This window comes from Rhinichthys klamathensis, unplaced genomic scaffold, assembly GCF_029890125.1.
Source record: "Rhinichthys klamathensis goyatoka isolate OS25496 unplaced genomic scaffold, OSU_Roscu_1.1 h1tg000424l_1, whole genome shotgun sequence".
NCBI lineage: Eukaryota > Metazoa > Chordata > Actinopteri > Cypriniformes > Leuciscidae > Rhinichthys > Rhinichthys klamathensis.
In genome coordinates this window covers 1-14,453 of record NW_026606922.1, presented here as the reverse complement: position 1 = coordinate 14,453, position 14,453 = coordinate 1, and the positions used below count along the sequence as shown (strand labels likewise).

At 36.6% G+C, this 14,453-nt stretch overlaps 2 protein-coding genes across 2 annotated transcripts; both read left to right on the top strand.

The window, feature by feature from the left end:
- The first annotated feature begins 6,150 nt into the window (after positions 1-6,150).
- On the top strand, positions 6,151-9,483 carry chchd10 (coiled-coil-helix-coiled-coil-helix domain containing 10). Its single transcript, XM_056235621.1, has 4 exons — positions 6,151-6,284; positions 6,818-7,049; positions 8,971-9,112; positions 9,296-9,483. Exons 1-4 carry the CDS (start codon positions 6,241-6,243, stop codon positions 9,313-9,315), a joined length of 438 nt encoding a protein of 145 aa, XP_056091596.1. The 5' UTR covers positions 6,151-6,240; the 3' UTR covers positions 9,316-9,483.
- A 532-nt stretch (positions 9,484-10,015) lies between these two features.
- On the top strand, positions 10,016-12,559 carry ddt (D-dopachrome tautomerase). Its single transcript, XM_056235622.1, has 3 exons — positions 10,016-10,176; positions 10,301-10,476; positions 12,277-12,559. The coding sequence occupies exons 1-3, from the start codon at positions 10,069-10,071 to the stop codon at positions 12,347-12,349; spliced, it is 357 nt and encodes a 118-aa protein (XP_056091597.1). The 5' UTR covers positions 10,016-10,068; the 3' UTR covers positions 12,350-12,559.
- The last annotated feature ends 1,894 nt before the right edge of the window (positions 12,560-14,453 follow it).

Sequence of the window (14,453 nt, the reverse complement as noted above, 5' to 3'; positions counted from 1 at the left end):
CTAATCACAAAAGGTTTGGTTTGAGTTGACCGTTGAGTATTTCAAGCAATTTCAGAGATAAGCTTCGACTTTTATTCAGGAGATGTTTTTTTGCCTATGATCTCCAGCTGCAGTTTCTCCTCAGCGTTCTATAAATCGATAAGGGGCATTCATCTATTTTTTAAGATGAAGCTTCTGCACAATTTCAAATTCAATTTTACATGAACCCTCAAATCCTAATAAAACATTTTAGCACCATCCTGTGGATAAACAGAGAGTGTCTTGTTACACACTTTACTTCGTCCAGGAATCACCTGAACCTATTTCACCTTTGTGAGTGGATTTCACATACAGCCTCAAAAAATAAAGGTTCTTAATTGGCATCTGTGGTTCCATAAAACATCTACATAGCATACAAGGTTCTTTTGAGTGGGAAAGGGTTCTTTATTATTAAAATGTTCTTAAAATAGTTATCTTAAGAGATTTTTCAAGGTTCTTTGGGGAACCCAGAATGGTTCCTTAATGGCTTCGCTACAAAAACCTCTTTTGGAACCTTTATTTTTAAGAGTGCTGCCCATTTCCTCAAACTATATGCCAGTGTTTGTTAACCCTTTGACCTGAGCCAACCACAACAAAGCCAATGAGACACGCATATAAATCAATTATGTCTTCAGATAGCTGTCTGAAAACAAAGGAAGACTGTCCAGACTTCCTTTAAAATCCATCAATCCCCCTCACTTTTGTGGAAAGAACCACAATGAGGCTGACTCATCTCAAATAACAGGGTCACTTGTAAACCCCCATTAGATGGGGGCAGGGGGAAAAAACACGTTTTATTTCTCTCGGTTTTCTGCCAGGTATCCCAGGTGTGCAAAGCCGGAGAGATCAGAAAATGAAAAGCACAGATAGTGAATTCACTTCTGTTTGCACTGTCAGCTCCGTGTGAACGCAATATACCAATAGACGCTTCCACATCTACTAAAGGTACGTCTACCTTAACAGCACCTATATTTACTTTAAACTCACTCACACTTTGCTGCGACAGCCCTGCGGTGAGCTTAACTGTGTATATACCGATAGCTGTAAAGTTAAGGGCCTCCTTGCTGTAAAATCTCTGCTACTGAACATTCAAAGCACATTTACAGCAGGGACTATCAAACAGGAAAATCTCTAGAGATGCTTCTCAAATGTGCTTTTTTGTCTTTTTATGCCATTATTTGATGTTTTAGCCGTAAACATAGGTATGTCTCTCTCTCTTTCTCATCTGCACACCTGCAAAAATCAAAGTCAGCATCTGCTAGGGGTCATTAGGTTTCCCATCATTGCATTAAGCTGTGACTGAATCACATAATCACTGACACGCAGTCACATTGATCCATTTAAGAGAGTGACTGTCTAATGGTACAATTCATGCCATCACACTGGCTCATAAACATTTAAACGTATCAAGAACATTTCTGATAGCAAAACCCGAGCCTTAGAAGTAAATGGAATACAAATGTGTCTTTTGCCATACAACACTTGAACTCCGTTTTACGAGGTGTCTGGTAACACTTATTTTTCACCCTTCCATGAATTATAGTCCTTTTTTAATTCCCCCAAAAATAGTTGGGTGATTCAATTGTGTACAACAGCTTTGGGTTCTTCCCAGGTAAGAAATCCCCTGTCTTTTACTTTTTATGGTAAAAGATTTGATACATGCTGAAAATGATTAATGTATCATCAAGCACATGATCTGAATTCATACCTTCTCCAGCTGGTTCTCTTCCACAAGTGATTATGGTGTGTCCGTACAGGACCTGAAATGACACTTAAAGCTAATACTAAACATATGGGAATAGAATATGCTGTTAGTGTTCAAAAGTTTATGGTCAGTAAAAAAAAAAAAAATGTTTCAGCAAGGATGTATTAAATTGATAAAAATTGACAGTAAAGATTTTTACATTGTTACAAATCTATTTCAAATAAATGCTGTTAAATTAATCAAAGAATCTTGAAAAAAAAAGATCAGTTTCCACAACAAAAAAAAATAAGAAGCACAAATGTTTTCAACATTGATAATAATAAGAAATGTTTCTTGAGCACCAAATCAGTATATTATGATTTCTGAAGGATCATTTCACACTGAAGAATGGAGTCATGATGCTGTAAAATCAGATTTACCATCAAATGAAGACAATATTTACAATTTATATTAGAATAGAAAACAGATATTTTTAATTGTAATAATGTATTTCACTTTATTACTGTTTTAACTGTGTTTTTGATGCAACCTTGGTGAGCATAAGAGACTTCTTTTAAAAGCCTTAAATTAAAATGTAACCGACCCTAAACTTGTGAACCATAGTGCTGTCACAGGTTGCAGTAGGCCTATAGCTGCAAATAATTCCAGTAAAGTGTCTTTAATACAATAAACAACAGAATATAGAGTAGAATAACAGGGGAAAACACATCCACAAGACTAAGAAAAGACCAGACAAAGAACTGAATAAAGAGAATATTTACACAGGGCACAGGCTAACCGAGTTAATCAATAGAACGACAGGTGAACAGAATCATTAAACCATCAAGGGCACAGACCTTGATTACACAGGAAAACAAAAATAATAACCAACGCTATCTCACGACCAATTTGTCCGAATTTGACGAGTGATTAAAAGATGGCTAATTCGTACGAATTCGTACGGGCTAATTCGTACGAATTTGTACGATTTGTCTAAACCCACGTGATGGGTAGGTTTAGGGGCGGGGTCAGGGGTAGGTCATTCGTACGAATTCATACGAATTGGGCAACTCGTCAAATATGTAAGTTTTTAGCAAAAATCGTACTAATTCGTACGAGTGAGGTCGTACGAATTGTTACGAATTAGCCATCTTTACACATTGAAACTAAACCAAAACAGAACATACAAATATTATAGAAATGTTCAATAGCTTTAAGATTAAGATGTGCACTTATACTAAAATTGCCTTAATTATTATTATTTTTTTAATAGTCAGGAGTAAAATGAGTGAAAATAACCCCTGTCTCTCTTCCCGATTCTGTACATCTGAGATGAAGTGCATACATTTTCTCTGCTTAGTCAATGTGCTCTAAATTTAGATTCCTCAGGTGAAATCCTTCACAATTACCCCTCGAACAAAGTTCAAAGCAGAAAGATATTGTGGTTTAGTAACTCTTTAGTTACCCTGCTAAATTAGTATTTTATTAACACACACACATAAAACCACCACACAGCATTGTGCAACTTGATTACAGATATGAACGCGTGGTTGCAGTTATAGGTGGGTTTTTACTGAATGAGACATGTTTTGTTTCATTGCCAAATGTTTAAAGCATTTATAGCTATATTTTGGGAGTGCAACTCTTTGAGATTCAGTCTGTTGTAAGAGGTGGGTAATGACGCCTATCGGGAGAGAAAGTTAACAGTGGAAAAAGATCATACAGCCAAAACTACCTGAAGCCTCCCTTTTCTTCCTCTGTGCCCCATAGGACTTTTCAATAATAAGGAATCCTGTAAAGAAATTACAATGCTGGAACCCTCACATCCCACCAGGATCATGAACCTTTGCGGTACGAATGGCATTCAGAAGCCTCTAATGAACAACTCGACAAAAGACTCGCTTCTATTTTTGCTGTAATGTTATTGTGTATAGGTCTATGTTGTGCATGTCAGCAAATAATATCAGCAATCTTTATGCTTATCACACAAGATGTTTGCTTTACATTTACCCATTCAACTTACAGGACCTTCAAGGAAAATATTTTTTTAGTAGCGTGTGCCACGCTACAAGTTGAACTACAGGGCTCCATATAGGCTCCATACCAGCATGCAGCTGTTAATTACGTGTTTATTTGTGAAATTCTATGTTGATTAAGAACAATAAAGCTAAGGTTTCGATCATGAAGACCAAGAAGTTCAAAACAAGCTTCTTTTGTGTTGTTGTCAGTCTTTCTCGGGGTCCGGGGCCCCATCAGTCTGATAAAATGCAAGCCAGACTCCTCAAACACTCCACCATGGAAGCAGCTTCAACCAGACCCCTGAGGCTCTATTAAACGTCACTCATGAAACATGAAAGAAAGCCCCGTGGAAATGAATCATAGCCTCTACCCCTCCTCACCCTGAGCCCTCCATCCCATGTGCCTGTGACCACAAGAAAGAGCATGGAGAAGGAGTGGAGGTTAAAAAACACAAGCTGGCTTTAGTGCAACTTGTTGTTTTGCACTGTGATGCGAGATGCAAATGTTGCCACAGTGATATATATAGTTTCTTTCATCCGTTGAACACAAAAGAATATATTTTGAAGAATGCTGAAGTTGACGGTATACAGCCATTGACTGCCATAGTATTTTTTTTTTCCCATACTGTGGTTTTCCATACAATGGCTACAGTCAACTGTTTGGTTACCAACATTCTTCAAAATATCTTCAACAGAAGAAAGAAACTCATTCAGGTTTGAAACAATTGAGGGTGAGTAAACGATGACAGGATTTTCTTTTTTGGGTGAACTAACACTTTAAACTGATATCAGAATTTTTCAAAACGTACATAACAAAATTATTGCACTATATTTACCTCTTGGATTTTTTGCTTTTAATTGGAATTTTGGAATTCACCACAAAGGCTTGTGGAACTCTGGTGCATACCTCATCACGGACCATAATGGACACGGTATTCCTGTTGAGCCCTAATGGTTAATTAAGTTCAATCTCATAAAGTCATATAATGTAGACACAACAGACCTATAATGTTGAAATAAGGCAGAACCTTATACAAAGCCTATGTATGCTGAATCACCTCCTGCCATCTGAGATTGGGGTGTGAATCATGCCAATTTAAGTAAATTTGAGCTCCCCCATGCCACACACTAAGCAGAAATTATCAGGCCAGCTGTAACCACAACACAATCTTGGACATTGTTTGTGCTGTTTTTATGTTTATGTCCCTGGATTTGACTAAAAAGCATTTATGTCAAATTACAATCTTCCATTTTGCCTAAAGTTGAACCTTTCTTCACAGATTTATTTAAGACTACAGATGCTTGTGTGATTCAAGAATTTAAAGGGATAGTTCATCCCAAAACGTTGTCCTCATTTACTCACCCTCATGTTATTTCAAACCAATACTTTATCCTTGAGAAGAATGCCTATAATGAAAGCAAATGGTGAAGCTGCTCCTGTTGTCAAATTTCCCAATGTTTGAGTTTAAATGAGTTGAAAATCTGAGCTTGGGCATTCACAAGAAAGAATGCCATGTTTGAAATTATATGTAATGAACATTGACAGAACTATTAACAAATGGATTACAAGATTTATCTGAACTTAAATTTGATTTAGAAAAGCAAGGATGCTCATTGAAATAGATTTTGAAATAATATGTCAAAAACATCATCACACATTACATTTTTAGACATAAAACCAGCAAAAGAACTGACTATGTTCACATGCAAATAATTCTACATGACACTCTGGGAAAAATCGAATGGATTAAAGAAGACAAACAGTAGGCCAGGCATAGGCTATCTATCTTCCCAACAGAGAGATAAAATAGTAGCCTACAGCTTTACACAATGAACACATGATACAATAAAACATAACACATTTAATAGAGCCTCTGTATTTTTGTCTACATTTTCCACTCGCTCTATTCTGTGCCAAATTGAAATTACCCCATTATTCTTACAGTTCTTCAAATGGATCTGCGTTCACAGCGATGGTTTCAATGCCGATATTTTAGTGCCATCTAGTGGGAATGCTTGTGAGACGTGAGTGTGACATAAGATGTAATGTAGTGTTGTGTTTCTGTTTAGTAAAATGTGGGAAAGGATTTCACATTCACAGTCATGAATTTAGACAATTAAATTAAAAAATCTGTCAAATCATTCTTCCCTCAATCTCAAATATCGTATAAGAAAGAGGAGCCAGTATTCTACTATCTTGCCTGGGTAGTTTATGAAAATCTTAGAAATCACTCGAGCATATCTGTTATACATAATACATTTATGTGACGTACACACAAAAAATTTTTTATCGAGGCGCTTTTCTACAAATTTCTAGAACACTGACGCGCGCATGCGCCATTTTCTGTAGTTAGAGTTACAACACAAGGTCAAACGCACGTGCGCATACCGGCTGTCATTCAGCACTACTCTGTGTGGATACACTGGATAGAGAACATATAACTACCCTCGCGCTTTGTTCGAGACTTTATAATAATAATAATAATTGGGCATTAATTGCGGTTACGATCTACTTTTGAAATGGCAAGAGGAAGCCGCAGTCGTCCTTCAACAGCACAAGCAAGGTATGCCAACTGGTAGTTTTGTTAAGCACTGTAAATCTGCGTTAGCGAGCTGCAAGCTTATTTTGACTCAATGTAGGAGTAAAGTTACACGATACGTTAGCTGCATTCAAGGAAAAACTCCAGACTGTGGGACTGTAGAAAACCCCCCACTAATGTTTGTTTGCTTAGGGAATTCAGATATCACCTTTGTGTATCCTAAATACATCCAGACCAGAGAGTAGGTGAAAGGTCAAACCAAAAACCTTATTCTTAGTGACAAGGAGTTGAAAAGCATTACTATCTGCTTAGTATTTATTTATGCATAATGTATGTCATTGAATAGCCTACATGACGCAAGCAGGTATAAGACTTCTTTCCATCTGAAGTTGCCAAAAGCAGCTCAAACTAAGTCGTGTTTGCATCACGTGATACTAATTCAGGTTAATGTAAAATATATTCGTTATATACATATATATATATATATATATATGCATGTATAACTTGCTTATAGTTACTTAGACTCAATAACATAGTTCACCTTATTTCCTTGTCAGTGCTCCTGCCCCATCCTATGCTCCAGCCCCCGCACCAGCTCCTCCAATGGCAGTGGCCCCTGCCGCGGTCCAGCCCAAGCAACCAGGTCTCATGGCCCAAATGGCCACCACAGCTGCCGGAGTGGCAGTCGGCTCGGCTGTAGGGCACGTGATGGGCAGTGCCATCACAGGTGCTTTCAGTGGAGGCAGCAGCAGCAGCTCGGAGCCACCCAAACCAGCACCTACATATCAGGTGATGCCTGAAAAAATGTCATATTTCTCTGTGAAACACAAAATATTTTTTTTCTTTTCCATTGAGTGCAACTGTTTTATTGGGATTTTTCAAAAGGATTCATTACAGAGTTATAAGCCACGAACCAAAACATCCGAAGTTAAGACATTACAAACTTTGATTTGAAGCAAAAAAAGTATAAAAAGATAAAGGTACAAGACTTATAGGCTTTGAGGGAAAGAACTAAAATCCCATGAAGCATTGCAAATGACAAATTAAAAACCACATATATATAAAACTGTTGATTTAGAGATGTTGTTTACAAATATTTAAGTAGTTTGGGAGTGTAGGGAGTGCTTTCACAGTGCGTCATGGGACTTACATTTTTCTGATTGGTGCAGAATCATGGGTAATGTAGTTTTTCACCAGGAATTCTGCTGTTAAACATGATCATTTAAAAAAGTTGAAATAATGCGGACGGCTTGGATCAACAAAAGCATATACCATTGATTAACAACCTCGTAACTCACATTACTCTGTCTTTAATGGTTTACAAGTTGTTGTTAACCCGTCCCGGTACCGGGACGCCTAAGTTTACTTCACTATATTACAATTAAATCCTAATCTAATCATGACAAACTATGTATTGTTGGAAAGATCTAAGACTCCTAAATAGATATTTTAGCACTGTTTTTTGTTACAAATTATGTAGGAACAGTAATAGATGAATTTATGACATGAGTGCACCTCAAAAAAAAATCTACATCATAACAGGAGTTCTGACCTTTATCACAAAAAGTCGACGCACACTTTTTTAATAATTGAAACTTTGGTTTTCATGCTAAAAGTTCATAATAAAACATATAATCTAGTATTTGTCAATGAAAATGATAAAATAATATTATCCTCTATATGTATTATATTAAAATATCACCTTTTTTATTACATCACATAGCCTATTTTAGTAGTTATCATAAATTAGGTATCATCTGAAAGCTTACGAACTCAGAATTCATCCGGTGAAAACAGTTTTGAAATTGGACGCTGCGTTACCATAGAAACGGTACTCTAAATTATTTTATCGGGCTCCTCCCCTTTTGGGCGTCATCATGTTTCATAATTTATTATCAAAAACTTTTCTAATCTTGACAAAACACATATTGTCAGAAAGGTCTGAGTCTCAAGGTTCCATATTTTGTGAAAGAAGTGATATTTGGACAGAAATGTATTAATTTGTTAAGGCAGAATGCATACATTTTTTTTTGGTATTACGCCTAAACAAAATCTCATGGGAACTTCAATTTTTGTGATATCAACTTAAAAATTTGGAACACAACTTGGTAAGATAAATGGCTTTGATTTTATAGAAATTTTATAGTAAAACATATTTTGTAAAATATATATTTTATATAAAATAAAAAATATTAAGTACAGTATATTTGATTTACTGTAAATTTAAACTCCCATAACTTTTTCATACTTTCATTTTTTTAAGTGCTTTCACTTCGACAATATTCCAAAGCATTCTTGAATCACAACCATTTAAGTTTGAATAGTGCATTTTAACATCCATTCTCAAAAAGGGGGGTGACAGTAACTGTTAAAGAACGTATTATCTTATGGAGAAAATGAATGGGATTTTTACTTCCAGAACCCGACTGTTGCACTCGGCAACAACAGTTCATAGTGCCCACATATATCCGGCTCCAAAAAAATAAAATAATTAATATTTAAATTTCCATGGGTGCAGTTTTCCTTAAAATGTCACTATCACCTTCAGTAAACTTGTCTAATGGATCGCTGGCTTGCATATGTGATGATAAGATTGATTTTAATGTACTTTTTTATCTTCATGAAGAATATGGAACAAACCGAGAAGCACCAAAACCTGGTTACATCTCCTCATCTTGTATTTCTCTGTCTGTTTTCTTCATGTTTTCAGGAGCCCTCACGACTTCCACCCTCTCAGTCTGGCCCGTGTCTCTTTGAGGTGAGGCAGTTCCTGGACTGCGCCACGACTCAGGCTGATCTGACCTTGTGCGAAGGCTTCAATGAAGCTCTTAAGCAGTGCAAACTCTCACAGGGTAAGCCTCTTTTCAACAGACAACAACAATTTCAAATCGGATTGTTTTGTTTCAAAGTGCTTGAAATGCGACAGAATGTTTTGTAAAAATTACTCATGAATAAAGTGAAAGATACACTTGCATTTATGTAATGTGACAAATAAAAACTCTTGTCTTTGGAATGATGATATGTTGTCCCTTTAGGTGTAACATCTCTGGTGTGATGGAGAACTTGGAAGATCTAAACACTAGATTGAAGATTGGTCCTCGAAATCTCCAGCAGTTAATGTGAATTACTTATTATGTAGATAGTTGTGAAATACATACCAGTACTTCTGAATGTGAGATCATGTAAATGATGTTGTACAATTAAAAAGCTGCTATTTATCTTTTTTCTTTGGTTTATTTTTTTTAAGCATATCATACAAAATAATATGTCGTCATGCTGCTCTGATGTGTAACTTTTCGGCACATTACTCCGTTTCATGTGCACGTGAAACATGCCGTTTGATAATGATTTGTTAATGACTTACAAGGATTTAATAGAGTTACAAAACAAAAGCCTGATAACTAGTGATATGACATATTTCCTAACTAAATTTGCTCAGCAAGACTTGATTACACAATCTCTTAGTTTGTCAGAAGTAAAGAAAAAACAAATACTGACAAGCATTTACTTTACACCAACAATAAGGAACAGAGCATTGGATTCAGTATGCAGAATAGAACCACTATTTTGTAACATTGCAATTTTATTGACATTCATTTTGAATAAAATAATAATAATCTTTGATTCAACCTGTTTAAATCTCATCCGTACAAGAGGCGTGAAAGGAATTCGGCACGCTGACCAATCACAGAGCTCGGTGAACAGGCGTCTCTGTCTTTCAACCAATCAGAGAGGGCGGTGTATCTCAAGGAAGAAGAGGAGCTGTAACGTTCTCACACATTAGTCGGCAGCAGTAACTTGTGAAAAAATGCCGTTCATAGATTTAGAAACTAACTTACCTGCAAGCAAGTTTCCAGAAGACTTTCTGAAAAGACTATGCGCTACATTGGCTACAGCGTTGGGGAAACCGGAAGACGTGAGTATGAAAAAAAAAAAAAGTTGTTCTTACAATGGTGTGTGGACAGAAGAGATTTTTTCTCCGCGTATTATAACGTTATGCATTGACCTTGGTCATATGACTTCCGCCGCCATGTCTCCAGAGGATGAATCTGGTGGTAAAGACTGACCTGCCGATGATGATCGCAGGGTCCTGCTCCCCGTGTGTGTTGATGTCCGTGTCTGCCATTGGAGTGACTGATACTGCGGAGAAGAATAAGGAGCACAGCGCCAAAATCTTCCAGTTCCTGAAAGGAGAGTTAGGGCTGAGCGATGACCGGTAAATTAATACAATAAAGACGGGAAAACACAGGGTTGAACACACCTTGAATATATTGGCGATCTTTAGTTACCTACTTCAATAACAGTTACAATGTAGAGCTTGAAATCTAATAAACAACAAAAAAACGTTTAACATACATATTTAATTGTTCTGTCTTTGTGAAAGACAGACCAAAATATTGTTGATTGACATTACATTAATGTGCATGGCTATTTGATATTGTTCCTCCTCCCCCTTTATAAATCCCACCTGCTATTGACTAGTTAATAAGTAGAAAATCTTGGGGTGTATATCATTCAGCTCCCTAGTTCCCTAGGTTGTGAATTAGTATACTATGTACACGTATTCTGGCACTGGTAAGGACCTTGGCTCACTACACATTGGCTGCCTCTGAAATCTCACACTCTCTTGAGTAGGTTCTAGGTAGCATGAATGTGTGTAGTATGAATGTAATTTGGACTTATTACATTCGCCATGGTGTCATTATCATGTGACCTACCAGGGTCAGTTGTGTTGCTTCACTACCATTCATAAATCCTCTCCTGTGGTCTCACGGGATAGTAAAGTATCTTTATCATAAACACACTTCAGAATCTCGCCAGAAGAAGTAGGTCATCCGAGTACTTTTTGCCTACTGTTTCATGAGTACTTTGAATTCGGACATAGCCTACTACTTTTGTCACATACTGTTTTTCACCTACTATATAGTTGGGAAGTATGCAATTTCGGACACAGCCATTGGGACACTGATGAATGCCAAGTCCGTGGTTTTCCATCACTATAAGTAGGATTTCGGCGGTCCAAAACAGCCCCCAGACGTATAAATTCAGCCCCCCGATGGAGAAAATCTTTTGTTGCACAGACCTGGCAACCCTGCTGATGACTCTTTCGGCGACATGACACCATCCTCATTGTACAACATCATTACTGGTATTTATGCACAACAGCATAACTGATGTCTTTCTGGCATTATTTTTTAAATGTTATTGAAAGTATAAACACTTTGCTTGTTATACATGCAACATTTCAGCCGTAAACAAAATTACAAATGTTAGCTAGATTGTTATCTGCCTAGAGATGTATATGCTGAAATATAATTAAATAATAGTATTTTAAAAACATCTTTTGCGTGTTATTATGTGTGTTGAGTCGGCTCACTTGCTTTGTATCATTTTATTTATTATTATTATTTTTATTCAGAATTTCAGTTTAGGGAACATATGGTGCATCCGAAATCGCATACTTCCCTACTATATAGTGGGTTAAAAACAGTGTGACAAAAGAAGTATGTCCGAATTCACAGGAATCATAAAAGAGTAGGATGACCGACTACTTCTGAAGAGATTCTGAAGTGTGCATATGGTGGACACTACTATCCCATGAGACCATGGGAGAGGATTTGTGAAAGGCAGTGAAGCGATATAACTGACGTTAGTAGGTCATATGGATTACATTCAAACTACACACATTCATTCTACATAGAACATACTTTTTGGCGGTTCAAAATAAGTACCTTCTCAAGAGACTATGCGATTTTTGGATCCCTGGTTTTCATGGTGCATTGTGGGACTTTTTAGGGAGTAAATGTTTCAGTGCACTGGTAGGATTTTGCCATTGAGATAGCCCTTAAAATGACTCCCTGGTCAGGGCCCTGACTACTGAACTAGGGATCTGATTGTGATTCAAAATGGCTACCAGATAGACCAACTTGCCTTAAAAGTGACCTTTGTTCAAGCCATAGTTTGCGTTATAAAATATAATGTCCTGATTGCCTTTCTCTTCTTTGTTCTGTTGCAGTATATTGATATTGTTCTACCCTCTGGAGCCGTGGCAGATTGGGAAGAAAGGAACAGTTATGAGCTTCTTATAAGGCCTTCCTTGTTTGAAAGTGAATTCTTCATATGTGATTCCTATTTGGGATTCAGCTAGCTGGGTTAAAAGGAAGTTGTGTTCTTATCGGATTAAGAATATTTTGCATTAACATCTCCAGGTTCTCTTGAAAAGTAGCTAATTTATGTGATTTGAAAATAATCTGTTTACTAATATGTGAAATATAAAATTCATTTAGCATTTTGATAGCGAGTCATAGTGGGTTGGGTGTGTCTTTTATTTTTAAAAGGTTGAAGAAATGAAGTTAAGAGAGTATATTATAATAATGTATTCCATTAGCATTGTGTTTGTCAAACTTTTTCAGGGAAAGTGCCACATCAATCAGTTATCGATTAACCACATCTATCGGTCAAATCAGACCATATAAGAATCAAGAATGATTCTTGGGTGAGTTTTTGCTTCATACTTCTTTCTAATCACAAGTGTAAGACTGGAAAAACTGGAAGAACTGGTTGAGGAATGACCACTCTGGAAATTACCATTTGAACTCACCATTTGAGACAAAAGTCTCACCTAACATACTTTCCCTCATCCCCCACTCCTTCTCCCCCATGCGAAGATCACCAAAAACTCACCCAAGAATCTAAATGGTTTAATGTGAATGATTATCATCGAGTTATACATGTTTGTCTATACTGACTTTGACATTCGCTCACATTTAATGATGCACGGATATCATTAAAACCTTTTGATTTATGGAGTCAGATGAAATAGTGAGAAAATACATATGAGAAAATGTATTGCATTTAATCAAAATGCTTTTCCAAGAGAAAAGACAGTAGCACGTAAAGACCTTCCGTGGTCGGATGCCGGATTTTGTTCCGATCGGGCGCGAGTTTACACAGGCTTGCAAAAGCCATACAAATTATTCAAAGCATGTAGTCAGTTTAGAGTGATTTATGAATTGCACATTTATTTTAAAGACATAAGTTTCAAACATGTTTTCTTTGGCATAGTACAGAGTCAGATTGTGTTTGTCAAAAATATTGATTCAGCCTTCCAAATAAAGATTTGCAAAAACAATAAAAAAAGGCTCTTGAGTAAAATGTCTGTGTAATTCATTTGGGGGATTTGGTACAACGTAGGTTGCATTTGCTTAGACAAATTGAAGTAGAAGTAGACAAATTAAGTTCAGAACTCTGTGTCTCGTGGTTCAATAAGAAAGGTAGAACACTGAGTGTTTTTTGCACATAAATAAACTATTATTAATAAATTGTAAAGTGATTAGACAATTTTACCTCAAAGCAAGTTTTATAAAGACTTTCTAACGTCAGGAAAGTAGTTTATTAGTATTATCTTCTGTAGGGATATCTTCAATATCTGTAGTTTTACAAGACACTGATCAAAGCAATATGCAGCATACATTAATTTGTAAAGAATAGATTTCTTGTTCAATGAGCTGTCACGGTCAAAATACCCTCGACTTCCGACAGATGGCGCTCATTGTACCAGAGAGGGAAGAAAAATGGAAAAAAATGTCTCCAAAGTTTTTTCTTTCTCATTTGACATTATTAACTTTAAATGTTACCATTATTGGGTCATTTTGTGTTCTTTGTGATAAAATGTACACACTTACGATGACATGTGCTCTTTAGGAACAGAGTTCAACGGGGTGTGGTGTAGTAGTAACCAGTAGTTATAACCTAGTAGGCAGTAAGTTCGTGTGCAGCAGTGCAGTCTTTTTTTTCTTTTCTTTTTTCAGTTTTGGACTGGGTTGTGCTTCAGTGTATTAGTCAGGTCCTTTAAAAAATGTCTTTGGAAATGTATTTGGATTTGTTGTCGCAGCCCTGTCGCTCTGTTTACATCTTTGCCAAGAAAAACAACATCCAGTTCGATCACAAGAAGATTTCGCTGTTTGACGGTATGATATCGTATAAAACTGCGTGGAGTTTGTTTGTGTGTAGTTTGCTTTGATTTTGCTGCATTCATCAACTTTTTCATAGGAAGGAAAAGCTATATTAGAAGTTCTTCATTTTGTAGCCTAACTATCGTTTCCCCCTTTGTCACAATTCAATTATGTGTGTGTGAAGAAAGTTGTGGTTACTTTAGACTACTACATGCAGTCCTAGTGGCAAATGTGGTTA

What these genes read in the sequence shown, in the direction of transcription:
- chchd10 (XM_056235621.1), top strand. Translation starts at nt 6,241, where the DNA reads ATGGCAAGAGGAAGCCGCAGTCGTCCTTCAACAGCACAAGCAAG. An exon ending in CCTTCAACAGCACAAGCAAG is followed by an intron (nt 6,285 to 6,817) that starts GTATGCCAACTG and finishes TTTCCTTGTCAG; the next exon opens with TGCTCCTGCCCCATCCTATG. An exon ending in GCAGTGCAAACTCTCACAGG is followed by an intron (nt 9,113 to 9,295) that starts GTAAGCCTCTTT and finishes TTGTCCCTTTAG; the next exon opens with GTGTAACATCTCTGGTGTGA.
- ddt (XM_056235622.1), top strand. Translation starts at nt 10,069, where the DNA reads ATGCCGTTCATAGATTTAGAAACTAACTTACCTGCAAGCAAGTTTCCA. An exon ending in CGTTGGGGAAACCGGAAGAC is followed by an intron (nt 10,177 to 10,300) that starts GTGAGTATGAAA and finishes CCATGTCTCCAG; the next exon opens with AGGATGAATCTGGTGGTAAA. An exon ending in TTAGGGCTGAGCGATGACCG is followed by an intron (nt 10,477 to 12,276) that starts GTAAATTAATAC and finishes GTTCTGTTGCAG; the next exon opens with TATATTGATATTGTTCTACC.